This window comes from Lathamus discolor, chromosome 2, assembly GCF_037157495.1.
Source record: "Lathamus discolor isolate bLatDis1 chromosome 2, bLatDis1.hap1, whole genome shotgun sequence".
Taxonomy (NCBI): Eukaryota; Metazoa; Chordata; class Aves; order Psittaciformes; family Psittacidae; genus Lathamus; species Lathamus discolor.
In genome coordinates this window covers 141,419,193-141,433,060 of record NC_088885.1, presented here as the reverse complement: position 1 = coordinate 141,433,060, position 13,868 = coordinate 141,419,193, and the positions used below count along the sequence as shown (strand labels likewise).

At 38.8% G+C, this 13,868-nt stretch overlaps 2 protein-coding genes across 11 annotated transcripts in view; one reads left to right on the top strand and one right to left on the bottom strand.

Annotated features, from left to right (window-relative positions):
* The first annotated feature begins 407 nt into the window (after positions 1-407).
* ABRA (actin binding Rho activating protein) lies at positions 408-7,666 on the top strand. Its single transcript, XM_065668803.1, has 2 exons — positions 408-1,168; positions 5,395-7,666. Exons 1-2 carry the CDS (start codon positions 423-425, stop codon positions 5,870-5,872), a joined length of 1,224 nt encoding a protein of 407 aa, XP_065524875.1. The 5' UTR covers positions 408-422; the 3' UTR covers positions 5,873-7,666.
* Positions 7,667-10,783: 3,117 nt separating this feature from the next.
* OXR1 (oxidation resistance 1) overlaps positions 10,784-13,868 on the bottom strand; it is a 263,521-nt gene continuing 260,436 nt past the window's right edge. For all 10 annotated transcript variants that reach the window (XM_065668798.1, XM_065668794.1, XM_065668799.1 and 7 more), the window contains 2 exons: positions 13,553-13,626; positions 10,784-12,798 (listed from right to left, as the gene is read on the bottom strand). In XM_065668798.1, coding sequence (XP_065524870.1) covers positions 12,663-12,798; positions 13,553-13,626 — 210 coding nt within the window. In that variant the 3' untranslated portion in view covers positions 10,784-12,662. The remainder of the gene's footprint in view (positions 12,799-13,552; positions 13,627-13,868) is intronic.

Sequence of the window (13,868 nt, the reverse complement as noted above, 5' to 3'; positions counted from 1 at the left end):
AAAGTTGTCAGCTGAGAGCACTTCACATTTAGCAGTTTCAAACACTCTCTTCAGGATCTCTAACCCTTGTTCTGCACTTCCAGAAGAATAAGACCCTTGCCAACAAATTGAGAATAGAGCAGTCCCTGGGAAGGGGGACTAAAGAAGCTGTTAATTTCCCACTATTTCCAGTGCAGGTCTGTGTCATGTTGTTTACATCATGCATCATTCATCTGCTGTGATGAAATGCAACCCTGCATGTTAAAAAAAGACCTCCGCACCAGTGAGGATACTTTATCTTTGTGAGAAATGTTTCACATATTTTCCACGGGCACAAACTGCCCCAGCTTCTATTTAAATCTCCGTAGCTCTCTTTGGAGGGCATTATCCACTTCAGGAAGCTCAGTCAGAAGGTGCTTATCATAAGAAGGGGAAAAGCCAGCATGGCAGCAGACAGCGCCATGGCTCCTGAAGCAAGCGCCACTCCTGGGAAAAGGGCTGTCCACAAAATCCGAATGGCCAGCATGGTCTTCAGCTTGGCGCGAGGATGGCAGCAGTGGGTATCTGACCACCACGTAAAGCAAGCCCAAGAGCCCTCTGGATGGGTCCCCCCTGCAGAAGACTCATCAGCCCAGCCTGCAGAAGAAAGATCCTTTGAAAAATGGCCAATGCCACCTGTCAAGAAGGACCAAGAAAACGATGATGAAAAATCCTCAGCAAAGGAATCAGTAACAATAAGAGAAGCTGAAAAAATATCAAGGGAATCAGATGAAGCTCTGAAAAAGTTCAGCATTAAAAGCAAAGAGGTGACCAAAACTGTTGTAAGCAAAGCCTATGAACGAGGAGGTGATATTAGCCTCCTCAGTGAAAGATACGAGAACAACAATAGCAGCTCAGAGATGACCAAGCTCAAAGAAGAATCAAATGCTATCGACAAAATTCTTAGTGGCAAATTATCTCCAACCATAAGGAGAAAGTGTTCAAACATGGTATCAGAGCTGACCAAGGGCTGGAAACAGGTGGAACAAGATGACAGAGAAGGGGCTAAGAAAGAAATGCTGCTTAAGTGTCATGATGACAGCCTGGATGCTGAGGACAGTGGCTATGGAGAAGCAGAGGACAAAACTGAGCCAGAAGACAGTGACCGAGAGGTGACGGTTGTGAGAATTAAACGACCTGTGCCATCTCTGTAAGTAAAATATCTCTGTTACATTATCACAAATGGTCAGCAGCCCCTGAGAGAGGTACGAGTTTCCATGAGGAAGATGGGAGGGAAGGAGAGGAATGGCAGGAAATGGTCTAAGATAACATATTAGTCTTGAAAAAAATAAGAAGAAAATATCCATGAAATATCCCTTCGCATATCCTTGTGCTTAAGTAGTCACTCAACAACATCTCACTACACCCTTGGGTTTTATGTGCTATATATATAATAGAGACAGGAAGTTATGTTTGGGAAATGTTAATTATATTTAGTTCTCACAATAGATTTACTGGTTCATCAAAATCACTACTTACTTCTTAATACTTTAGTCCATATTTCATAGTAACAATTTTTATGTCATCAAGAGCCTACAGCTATTCATTTGTTTAGCAAATGTTAAGTCAAAAGCAATATAACTGACAAATAATAGCTCCAAATACTTATTCAGTATTTTGCTTAATATAAATTATAAATATTCCCAGGAGTAATTGGCAGGGAATGTCCAAATTAATAATTGAAGGAATTAAAGTAGATCTTAACAAAAACTGGATTCACAGCTTCTCTTTGGAAGCTTCCCATAGATTTAGAATTCATGAAGTCAAAGAATGGAAGCTTTTACAGGAGCTGGGACCCCAAATGTACATTAGAAAGCATCCAGCCTGTCTCAACATCTGCAGGACTCATTTGAATCATACTATATGTTATAGATCATTTGACAAAAAGAACATTTGAATCATCAATATATTCTTCAAATTCAGAGTCTCTCTTTGGGTATGCTACCATAAGGGGCAGAGTGGGGGAAAGTACATTCATTGAATATGTTGTGGAAGTAGAAGTTCCTGAGATACAGACTTACTTATGCCTGTAAATTGTGTGAAGAAAAAAGAAGCAGACTCTAACACTTACCTATGGAGTTATGACAGGTTCTGTTTTAAATTTTGAATTAAGGAGCAAATCAATAGCATCCAACAATTTTGAGTAATACTTCTCTCAGTAAGGGGCTCCTACTTGAAGATGCTGTGCAAAAGCAGACACATACAAAATTTGTAGCCCAGGTAGTAAATAAGTAGTAAACAAGTCTCCTAGAAGGGCAGAAGAACAGCAGAGTCTGTTAGAAGTTCTCCAGTTTCTTTTTCCAGAGACCTCCAGCAGAAACACCTTTCTAGAAGACAGCTACAAACAGCTGTGCGGTGGCCAGACTTGCCAGTGAGCAGATGCCAAATTAATTCATCCCCCTTGTGTTGGTAAAATATTAAGAGATCCATATACCCAATGCTGCAACATGAACAATTGTAGGCAGTTGTTAGAACACACTGCTCCAGCCTTCAGTTTTACAAACTCTATAATGCCCTTGAACTAAGCAGAAAGGAATGTGTGGTTTCACCTGAACGGTTGCAGTGTAAAAGCTCACATGTAGCTGTAAAATGCTGATGAAGGATAGTGCAGCCTTTGATGGCAGTGGGCACTGGGCTATGGCTAAGGCATAGCCCAGGTGCTGCCTGCTGGCTTTGCTGGGCAGGGAGGACAGCTGAAGGCAAAACTTAACCAAACCAGGGCTCAGGAGAGCTCATCCACCTGAGCCTGCAAGGAGGGAAAAGGCTTGCACCAGGACATAGGTTCCTACCAGGAGCAATCCCCGTGTGGGACTTGAGTCTCCACTGCTTCTACTCTGTTTCCAGCACCAGCACACATGTAATGTGAGTGTGACCTAAGCAGGAGGAAATCTGAGCTGAGAAGGCAGGGTTTTCACCCAGCCAACTAGCCTATGTGTAAAGGGCAAGCACAGCAACAGGGATTGGAGGATCAGGGCCAGTATGTTCATACCATATCCTAATCGCAATTTCAGAAATGAGAGCTGGGACCAGCACTGATGAAGATGCCAAAACAAATTCTGCAATCCCTCTGCAGACAGGCAGGCAGCAGCACCATTCCTGCTGCTCGGATTTTACACCTCACTACTGATGAGCGTTTACCATGACCGGCATTAGACCATGACTAACATAATACTGGATATCAACCATACGGTACTTTTTAGCAGAGCTATCTGAGCACACAGAGCTATTTTAACTGTTTAGATTAGGGATCAGAGTGATGCTTTGCTGTAGGCTGATCAGTCATCTCCCACAAGGAGCAAATGATTAATATCATAGTGAAAAATGCTCTCCAGTAACATAGAGCTTGAAAGTTTACAGCCCCTGCTTTTAGGAGAGACTGCATGCAGCATCCTTTGACAGAAGCTAGGACTTCAAAACCAGGATTTCACAGAGTGGGAAAAGAAGATACATTTGCAGCAATTCTAATCTGTAAATAACCTCAATTAAAACAAATTTCTAATTTAAAAAATGCCATCACTGAAACAAACCAGCTGTTTTTCTGTTAGACTTTACTTATATTTTGCTCCCATGTCTAATGTTCGTGCTAAAACCTGATTAGCCATACTTACTGAGGTGCAGATGATTGAAGTAGCACCTCTGTGTTACTGAGAGCTCTCTTCCAGTGAAATATGACATGAAAGTCATTTTCTGCACTCACAGTGCTGTTATCAGGACTGGATTTTTTAACTACTCTCTTTTTTAATTTATTTTATAACCTCAGAATACATTATTTCAGCCTGCTACTTTCAGGAATCTTCCAGTGTGGCTTAATCTTCTTCAAAGAAGCCATAAGTACATGGCTATTAAAGTAAAACTCCTTTTTCCTCTCTATATTCCAGGAAAAAGGCATCAGTGCCAGTATTCCCCCCCCCCCCCCCCCCCCCAGCACCTTCATAATTTCCAGCTGCAGTATTTCTGGAATAAGGTTTCTTAGCAGAAGACACATTAACTCCTACAGGCATAGGAAACACTCTTTCATTCCTGCATAGGAGCCAAAGGGATGCAACAGTGACATGAAACTCAAAACATTAAAAAGGGATCCATACCTTTCTCCTCCAGAAAAGATCATAGGAGGCATGGAACATGGACATTGCCGTCAAGGTCCTTTCCAACCCTCATTATTCTATGATTCTATGAATCCAGTAAACAGATTAAATTAGTTGGTTGCTACAGGTGAAGCATTTCTTACAGTGGGTTAACGTTCACAGCCTTCGCTTTGGATCCACAATCCATTGTGTAGGTGTGGTACAGACATGAAAAAAAATGCTTCTATGTGTATACAGTTTACTGTGTTCACTTGTCATTAAGCTAAGCAATAGGGGAAATGCCCAAACAGCAGGGAAACAAGCTTTCCTGCAGTTTTGAGTTCTCTCTACTGTTTTGCTAACTGGATTCTGGTTCTCCGGCGTTCAGGCTAACATTCAGCTGACATCGCTGGGGAGGTTTCAGAGCAACCTTCTGGGGACTAAAATATTAGAAAACAAGTTAATTTCCACAGCCACAGCTCAACGTACTCCCTAGCAGAGCTCTGTACAGACACAATGACAGGATGTGGACAGCACAAAGACTAGCTCAGACTACCTATAGCTCACCCACAGCATGTGTGATTGGCCTCTAGAGAGGAAAGAATATCAACAATATGATGTTGTTACACACACAAACGATAAACCCTCCCAAAATTACCAAGATCTCTGAAGGTCTTTCCTCATCCTTTCACCTTGATACAAATCTCAGCAGCCTTACGTTTCTTTCAGGCTTTTACCCTGCCAGCGGGGATGTGAATTTTGGACTCCAGTACTTGTTCAGAACCTTGTTGTTATTTTAAACATCAACATCTATGGCAGGGGACAGATTCATCTAGACACTACCCTCTGTTTTCCAGACAAGAATAGCTGAGGACCCAGTCCATACACTTACAGTTATTGTAATCTCTAACATCAGGGTGAACAGATTTCAGTCTCTGCCAGTCAGGCAGAACCTGGGAGCTGCACAATTGACCAAAGGTTTAGAAAGTGCGTGTAACCAGCAACAATACTGCTTTGCTCCCATACAGAATTACGTCATTCTGGGTGAAAGCTTGTCAAAATGGGCTCAATTCTAGGTTGTATGGCGATAGCGTACATGGGATCAAGTTGTGATCCGTGAATTTGCTTTTGAGTGCAAACTGAAACAGACTAAATCTCCCCAAAGAAGGAATTTAGAAGTAGTGAACTCATGCCACCTGGTGGCTAGCATCTCATCTGGGAAAGCATGGTAACTGAGTTAAGAAATTTACAGCAGAACTATGTAATTAAATGATCAAATGCAAAGCTAAAATGCCCTTTTTGTTTCTTTCAGCGCAAACAGGATTAATGAAGAAGCACGCACCAAAGCCCAGAGGAAATACAGCCCTGTCAATAGCCTGAAGGACAAATGGCAAGAATGGAGCGATCAGCACATCATGTCGCAGAAGCTCAATCCCTTCAGTGAGGAATTTGACCATGAGCTGTCCATGTCCACACGCCTGCACAAAGGAGATGAAGGCTATGGCCGTCCGAAGGAAGGAACCAAAACTGCCGAAAGAGCTAAGAAAGCTGAGGCCCACATCCATCGGGAGATTAGGGACATGTGTTTCATCATTGAATCCATGGCTAGGCCACGGCCTGATGGGAAGATACAAGTTACATTTGGGGAACTCTTTGACAGATATGTTCGTATTTCAGATAAGGTGGTTGGGATTCTGCTGAGAGCCAGGAAACATGGTCTAGTAGACTTTGAGGGAGAAATGTTATGGCAAGGAAGGGATGATAATGTCGTAATTACTTTATTAAAATAAGCATGCTACAACCAGAACAACTTGTTTTGGAAAACCTTTCTCCTCTTCTCCCTTGCTAATAGCATTTGCACATTTTGAATACAAGATTCATCACACAGAAATTGCATCAACCATTTTTCTAAAATATGTGTTTTATAACTACTCCATGGTAACGCAAGCGTGCAAACAGATTTTTCTCTCTACCAGGAGGGCTTGCAGACCACTTCAGTTAATTGCTACATGAAAAATAGAGAAATCCATACTGAATATAAGCAGCTGATCATAAAAACCAATCGCAATACAAGTAGCTACAAATTAATTACATTTTTTTTACTCATTCCTGCATTCAAGATCTTCCAAATTCTTTTAACTGGGATATCAGTAATATAAACCATGCCAGATCAGAAGTCGAATGACAATATAAACTCAGACCAAGTTTTTGATCTGTGAAAGTGATCCTATGAACCTATTTCCTAATTAGTTTATTTAAATGCATGTAAAAATAGTTGATCGTAGAACCAAGGATAACACATTTGTTTCCTTTACAAGTAGGACATACAGCTATTACTGCAGTATTATTTTGTGGCAACTATTGTTACAGCTTATTATGTACAAAGACAAAATCCTTTTTATAAATGAGATTTTATATTTAATGTATTTATATAACTAATGTATTAGATAGTTGTATATTTAGAGCTATAAATGTCGGAGAGAAAAAAAACAATAGAATGCATAAAAATATTTTGGATAGTCACATAGAAAATACCTCCTATGAATGTTGTGCAATGTATCATCAGATTACCTATGTAAATATGGTTCTTATAAACACAGGGGAAAATAACATGCAGTACTTGTACTGTTCTGTATAACAAAAACTGACTACAGTCAGCATCTTCCATTGAAATGTACCCCTGTGAGAAAAGATACAAAACTGTTCACAACCAAAATCAACTACCTTTAAGGGAAATGGTGTTTCCTACTACACAGGAACACTGGCCTAATTTTACAATATTTGTCATTTGAACCATTCTGATGCCACTGCAATAATATATTTTGGTCCAAGTGATGCTGAAGAGGAGTAAATGCCAATGAACTGATACTTCTAGGTCTTAAAATTGTTTGTATTATACACAAAGCTGAGACCTTTTAAAGGTCTGTAACGCTTACTGGATTACATAGATCACCACTTCTCTCAACCACTACTGTATAAATAGCTACCCTCGTAAACATGTGTTTCATGTGAAAAACATTTGTTTCAGAGCAAGATGCCTGGGCAAGTAATATGCACAATGAAAAAGAAGTGGCTTTTTTCCCCATCAGAGTCTTTCAAACTGAAAGAGCAAGTATCTTCTTACAGAAGAAAAGGTATATAAACATCTCATCTCTGTGATAAAACAGGTATTGATACGAGAGTACAGATACTCTACTTCGAAGCTCCAAGAAAAAAATAAATCAAATACATTTAATAAGTTAGTGATACAAGAAGTGATTACTATGTCTATGGCTAAGTCCATGTAAATCATTAGTATTTTAGACACAGTTATGTGTTGTGAGTCTAAGGAAAAAAAAAAATAATTACAGGATTCTGCAGAACTTATTTCATGTTTTTTTGAGATCTCAGACTACTCAGGCTGACCTGCAAAAAGGACCTGTAGGTGTAATACTTACATGTCATAATATTTACTTGCATATTCTTACCTTTACATTTTTATACAATGACTTTCACAAGCTGTCTGAATTGTCTTGAGGATGGTGGTTGTCAAAGGAATACATGAACTATAAATAAAAGCCGTAATTGATTATTTCTCCAGGTGACTGCTGTGGGAAATGCTGTTGAATGCTTCACCAAAGTCTAGGGAGAAAACATCCACAGCCTTTTGCTCATTCACTAAGCAGGTCACCCCATCATAAGAAAGAGATCAGGTTAGTCAAGCAAGACCTGCTTTTCATAAACGCATGCTGACTGGCCCTGATCACCTTGTTGCCCTGTACGCGCCACTGATGGCACTTGAGACGATCTGTTCCATAACCTTCCCTGAGTTCAAACTAACAGGTCTGTAGCTCCCCAGACCCTCCTTCTGGCCCCTCTGGTAGATGGGTGTCATGTTTGCTCACTTCCAACCAACCAGGACCTCCCCAGTTACCCAGGTCTGCTGACAAATGATGGAAAGTGTCTCCATGAGCATTTCTGCCAGCTCCCTCAGTATCCTTGCATAGACACCATCTGGCCCCACAGGCTTGCGTGTGTCTGAGTGGTATAACAGGTCACTGTCCATTCTCCCTTGGATTATGGGAACTTCATCCTGCTCCCTGTTCCTGTCTTCCAGCTCAGGGGGAGATGGAACAACTGGTTCTTACTGTTAATAACGGAGGTAAAGATGGCATTAAATACCTCAGTCTTTTCCTCATCCTTTGTCACTGTTCCCTACCCCCCCACTGAACCCCACCCCCCCATCCAACAAAGGATGGAGATACTCCTTATCTCTCTTTTTGTTGCTAATATATTTATAGAAACAATGATTTCTTGCGTATAACAATATCCAGATATACGTGCACTTACACTTACCATATCGGTTAAAAACCAGATTGTAGGTTTAAAGAAAGGCATTTGAAGGGTAAAAAAGACTAGCCTTTCACAAGACCTCTTCAAAAAACCTTGCACTTAATTGCTTAGATGAGCTATGTAACAATGTTATCACTATATACATGATCAGTCTATAGCTCACTACAGGTAACTTCTTAAGGCTCCATTCACAATCACCCCAACACGTTAAAAGCTTTTGCAACAACAACAGTTTCTATTTTCTCCACTCAAAGGATTTCCAATTGGAAAAGAAAACCACATGATTCCACACCTTTGAGTTGGCAGTAACATTCAACGTCTTCTGAACTCTGAAAAGCAGGTACTGGTTTTGTGTAAGAGAAATATTAAATATTGTTATATTATGATGTATGGAACTATTTCATGTAGGTTATATGTTTTATAACATTTTTATTTAAAGATGTGGGACAAGTTTATCCACGGAAAGTAGGTGAACACAAATCTGAATTAATTAAGAACTAACTGAATTATCCAGTCTTACTCCCCTACAAGATTGTGTTACATTGCTGTGGAACTAGTGTGACCTCTGCCAAATTTAAATATTCTACTTAAATTCAAAGTAGTAAGGCAATAAAGGTCAAAACCTGCTTGATTAAAGCAATCTTCAGATTTTAAGACCCTTCCTAATTCTGACTTGTTTAAAAAATTAAACCCTTAAACTTTGGGATAAAGAGTGAGCAACTCTTCGTTACTTTCATGGTAGCTTACACTTGCACATTATTCTTTTAAATAACACATTTACCCCCTAAGTGTTTTATTTGAAACTGATTTCCTTCCAGTAAGTAACAGACCTCCCTCATTTTTTTCTGCCGGAGGCTTGTGCTGCTCTTGCAAATGTTGTGTAGTTTGCCAGAAAAGCAAAGCTCCTTCCTTGGTCCTGAAAGAAAGTGTCCTCCTGTAAGAGCTGTAAGGTATTGTCTATTTTACTTTTTTATATATTATAATTCTATATTATAATATTTTCCATATTCTGAATGCAGTTTACATGCTTATTTGTATTGGAAGAAATAAGTTTGACTTCCACACCTTTGTATTTTTTTTTCTAGTTTTACAACAATTGCTGCAGTGCATAAAGCAAGAGGATGGATCAGTAAGTGGGCATGCCACCCAGTGGAAATCGGGTCCCTCCTCCTTGGCATTAATTCCTTCTTTAAAATGTTCCTGTACATCCAAGGGTTCAATGTTAAAAGCTAGTTTTTAAAACTGTGCAGTAGAAAGTATAACATTTATGGTGAGATGTTCAATCACCACTGATCACAATATTGGCAAGCCCTGTTGCCCATTACTCCAGCTGCTATGTATACAGTCGCACCACATCAGCAACTTAACTGAAGTCACTCCTGCCATCATGTGGCACATTGAAAGTAGCTTAGTGCTCAACAGCATGTGTATTACTAGCAGTGTAACTATTACAAAAGAAACTCAACAAGGATTACAAAGCTTGTCAAATAATCAGGACAGGAAAAAGCAGAGCTTAAACGGACCTGCCACTGAGGATACTGCAGTGGGACACCCAGCAGGACCACCATGTGGTTTGTACATAATGCACTACAGGTACACCTTTCACTCAGCTGGATGCTCTCTTTGCTCCAGTGCCACACTGTAGCTTTTTTTTCGTATTGTAGTAGCATGTACTCTTATAGGATAAAGAATACAGGTTTGTTCCCTTAACTGAGCTCCCTACTGCTGTGACAATAGTAAACCACTCTGATTACCTGCTCATGTACAAAGGAAGAACATAAACGTGAGATGCACGACTCACATCCGTAATGGGGAATACAAGGAAGTATTAAAATAAAAATTAATGTTTTAATTTGAAATTGAATAAGCCATTGTTGTGGCTTAACACCAGCTGGCAACTAATTCAGTATTTATACAAGCATGATTGCCACTGTACTGCTTACCATACTGTTATTTCCACTCCCCCACCATGTACTTTCCCAATACTCAGAGACATTCAGCTACTGAAGGTTTTCCTGTGCTTTTATATAATCCTCCAAAGTGTAATTCTTCATAAAATTCTTCAACAGTAGCATTTAAAATCTAAATAAGCTTTTTTGCAATATAAGCTTAGGATAAAGACTAGGCAGTTGAATTCATTTAGGTTTTTTTCTGGCAAGGATAATGCAAGATAACTTTTGTTTTTCATCCCTTGAAAATGGCTGAAGCAGCACATTTTACCGCTTCCCACTGGGCTTTGAAAACCCCCAAATCCACAAAAGGATGAACAAATACACCCTATGTATTCACCAGAGTAATTAAATGAACAGCAACAATCTCCATTTGTGCTTCTAAGTAAACTCCAGCTTCTAAATAAACTCCAACTCAAGTTTATTTTTACATATATTTAGATTTATTTGCTATACATCACTGTGACCTTATAGTACTTAAAATCCAGTACAGGATTTTTTTTTTTTCTGCTATAATAATCAGTCTTAACTCCACAAAGACAATAATACTGCTGTGGAAGACCAAAAGGGAGAAAAGCCATTTCATTTTATTTACAGTTCTTTATTTTGTAAACATTTAGTCTACACATTGTACTAAGTTCTAATAAGGATAAAGAGCTATACATAGAGACAGGAAACAAAGCCCTGTATTTCTATTCATATTAAGCATTAGCATATTATAGATGAAACATCTGCCCTTTCTCATTCCCATAGCAGTAAGCTGTCTTCAAGTAAGTTTTTAAAACTTTCCAGAGATGTAAATATTCTGAAGTAATGTACAACTACATCTACTTAAGCCAACCCATTTGGCTTTTATTCCATTTCTAGAATAATTTAAAGTGCTATAAGCAACCCGTCCATCAACACTTTTCTATAATAACAAAACTACTTTGAACATTAATTTACAAGATAATATACAATGTTCATCTGAAATAGCTGAAATTTCAGCACAACGTCAGTCACTGTCACACTTAACAGCAATTTTTTTGTTTTGTTTTTTTTTGTATTGTTTTGCAGAACATAGAATAAAAGCTTTGAAACAAACGGTTCTGTTGAGCTGTTATTGCCACAATGGCTTATCATTTTTCCTACAGAAGTGGACAAGAGCTACTGGAACTGGATTCTAGCCTGTCATTTTTTTTTTTTTTGAGGTCACATGACAGTAAGTTTGCATATTCCACAAGTCTACTGAATTACAATATTATCTACCTATAGTACATTTTCTCATTTTAATCAGAGCTGGTGCTAACTGCAAATTTACAACATAGACCCACTTAAAAACATCACAACTATTTGTTTCTTTGGACAGGAATAAGCTATATTCTTGGAGTTGATGTGCTACACGGCTACAACAGTATAACAGTATATATCTGACACTTTATGTTGAAGAAAGATGCAGCTGTTCCTGTATTTTTAATGCCCTGCTATAGCTACAAATTGTTCACCAAGTTCTGCTTGCTTCAGCCTTTTAATTTTGTGGAACTTTCATATTCCCTTGCTATTTTGCAAGTCCTTGCCATGTAGCTCAGTACTGTATTTGTCCCAAACCTGCAGATTATTAACAGCATGTGCAAAACACTCTTTAATACAATCAGCATGCAGCTAGAACACATATTAACTGACTTTTTTTTTCTAAACATGAACAATAAACAAGACAAGTGGCACTGTTGACTTTGGATATCTTCTAACTTAAGCATATATGTACTGGTAATGTCCTAAGGAATGCTAGGCTTCTCATCTCTTTGTGGCACCATATGAACTTGCCCATCATTGCTCTGGCCCAATCCCTGCAGTACTGCTGCCACATACCCACACGCAGCTTTCTTCTCATATCGGTTCACAGAGGGCAACTTCATTCATAGACTTAATTTGAATACAAAAATAATAACCTATATTCAATGAAGCAGCCCCCTAGCAGGATTGTAGAAAGGTGTGTGTGGGAAACCTGGGAGGCAACTGTAATGAGGATAAGAATATTTTGTAGGCTGCAAGGTTTAAAGTAATTGATGTTAACCTTTAGTCCATGTGGTCTCTATTTTGTAGAAGCATCTACAGCTTAGAAAAGTTGGACAGTATATTACAGATGTGAGGGCATGAAAAACGGTTTGCTATTTAAAAGTAAGAACTAGATGGCCACGCTGAAAACTTACAAAAAAAAACCAGGAAGGTAAAATTGTGTATTATATTGCTCCTAGGGATTTTTGAGCTGCACTGATTAATGTCAGGTTTGGGACAACACCCTGTAGAAATAGTTAAATACTCATTCAAAAGCCCATATTTCTATGTCTTGAATAATGAAGTCTTCTCGCTTAGAAAGTGTGTGATTCCCAAATGTTTTACATGAATGACTTCTTCCATGGTAGAGATCACCATCGAGCCAAAGAGCAAACTCCCCTCTGCAAGACAGACAACATATTAAAGCAAGACTGAGGGAAGTAAGCATTAAACTTATGAATATATCTTTCATTCAGCATTCAGGAATGAAGAGGAACTATGGAATTCTTTAACACAAATACCTCAGAGATGTTGATAAATTTCAAGCTGCAAACGCTTTTTTAAATTTTTCTATTACTATTTATTAATTTGGGAATACCCCTTGTTCAGATATGCTGAAATAAAAGAAACAGAATTCAAGTTTTCAGCTTCTTCCATATGTACTAAGAAAAAGGCATTACAGTACTCTTAAATGTGAAGAGAATGCTGATAAATAAGGGAAATATCCCCGAAGCTTATGCGCTTGAATAGATGAGTGAAGAAGGGATTACACAATGTATGATTCCTGAAGACACTGGCATGTCTTAGGATGGCACAATTTCAGGTCAAGCCTCTTCTACTTACACACAATTTTCACATTTGCATATCTTCAGAATTAGAATATGTCTATTCTGAATATACCAAGACAACCACGCAAGCAAAGCATGCAAGGCGTCATAACCTTGGAGGGCTGAAACTTCATGCCACAGTATGCTGAAGACAAACCTCCTGTTTAAGTTTGCTCAACACAGGAAGCTGAACACCTGACATGCTAAATCTTTCTTGGCTAGAAGAGTCCTAAGCTATCAAACTGAAGTCAATTCCGAACTTTTCAAAGGTGTGCAGACAAGCCCACTTTTAACAGACTCTTAATGACAGAAAGAAATTATAACTTACCCTCCTCCACCAAAAGCAAGGGAGTCCATGTCTCCTTTAATGAAGAACATGTTGTCTCCAGTCCATTTGAAAACCTAATAAAAAAACCCAACAAACAACCAGAATATTAGCAAGTTAAAATACCTGAACTTTTCATTTGGGTGGAAGAGAAATCAAACATCAGTAAGAAAGACTAGGGGTGGTCAAAGGCCAGCTGAATGAAGTCAGTTTACACAGAAAATGCAGAGAAAAGATACGGACAAAAATTTTCTTACGTTTCATAGTATTTAAAGTAAAACCATTCTAAAATAGGTTTTTATTGAGCACCAAAACTTCT